Source organism: Mus pahari, chromosome 3, assembly GCF_900095145.1.
Source record: "Mus pahari chromosome 3, PAHARI_EIJ_v1.1, whole genome shotgun sequence".
Classification (NCBI taxonomy): domain Eukaryota; kingdom Metazoa; phylum Chordata; class Mammalia; order Rodentia; family Muridae; genus Mus; species Mus pahari.
The window spans coordinates 104978351-104979541 of record NC_034592.1 but is presented as its reverse complement, the minus strand read 5'-3'; the positions used below and the strand labels follow the sequence as shown (position 1 = coordinate 104979541).

The window sequence follows — 1191 nt, the reverse complement described above, 5'->3', positions numbered from 1 at the left end:
GAGGCAGGTGGATTTCTGAGTTCGAGGCCAGCCTGGTCTACAGAGTGAGTTCCAGGACAGCCAGGGCTATACAGTGAAACCCTGTCTCGAAAAACCAAAAAAAAAAAAAAAAAGAATTCCAACTCTTAAGAAGTTCTTGAAGGGAATAGAACTGTTTTCCTTATAGGTGCATTAACTGTCTTCACATCTTTTATTCTGGGCTGTCAAGAAATTGAGAATACAAAAGCCTCTTTAGGGAGGGTATAGGGGACATTCAGGATAGCGTTTTAACTGTAATAAAGAATATATCTAATAAAATAATTTTTTAAAAAACTTCTTTAACTTGACATTATTTTCTGTTTCTAAGTTCAACTGATTCAAATCGGTTTGGGGGAGGTTGCTATAGAAAAGTACCAAAGCAAAAACCCTAAAACAACATCTACTATTAGCTTATGCAAAAGCATCATTTTTTACTGTTTTCCACATGCCTGATCGGGGCTCTCCCATTTCCATTTAACACATTATTAAGGTAGATCCAGAACACACCTGTAATCCCACTACTCGGGAAACCAAAGCAGCAGGATCACAAGTTCAAAGCCAACCTATAGTACAGGGAGACATTGGGGGTACAGGGGAGGGGGTAATGAGGGAGGGAGAGACTGTAATACTGTAACACTAGTGATTCCATAGCAACAGCAGCAAACATAACTTCCAGTCGACAGACCTCATAGCTGCAGGTTCCCCTAGACACACTTTCAGTCTTCTTAGTTTACCTGAGCTTACAGTCAGCACATGTAGTCACCACTCTGTTACCAGTAACAGGGGAGAAATATGCAGAGGCAACACTTTTCGAGTGCTCAGTCAAGGAGATCAGAGGCTTGCTTCCCCTGGACTTCAGGAACCGGGCATCGTAAACATGAACGTCCCTGGGACAGGAAGAAAAATTATCAGTACAGCCCATGTAGTGAGCCTATAAAGCAAAGCTAAGCCCAAGTTAGACATGCAGAAGCCTGCTACATTAAGAACATCTAAGACAAAACCCTCTAATCTATAACTTTGCAGACAGTGAATGGCATAGAAAAATAAATTAAAAGGACAAAGTAACAAGAGCAAGGTCACAGGGCTGGTGAGATGGCTCAGTGGGTAAGAGCACCCGACTGCTCTTCCAAAGGTCCAGAGTTCAAATCCCAGCAACCACATGGTGGCTCACAA

General features: G+C 42.1%; 1 protein-coding gene across 1 annotated transcript in view; it reads right to left on the bottom strand.

The window, feature by feature from the left end:
- The window catches only part of Wdr76 (WD repeat domain 76), a 38145-nt gene that overhangs the window by 10932 nt on the left and 26022 nt on the right, over positions 1–1191 (bottom strand). Inside the window, exon 11 of the mRNA XM_021191983.2 lies at positions 753–905. Within this exon, the coding sequence (XP_021047642.1) occupies positions 753–905 (153 nt within the window). The remainder of the gene's footprint in view (positions 1–752; positions 906–1191) is intronic.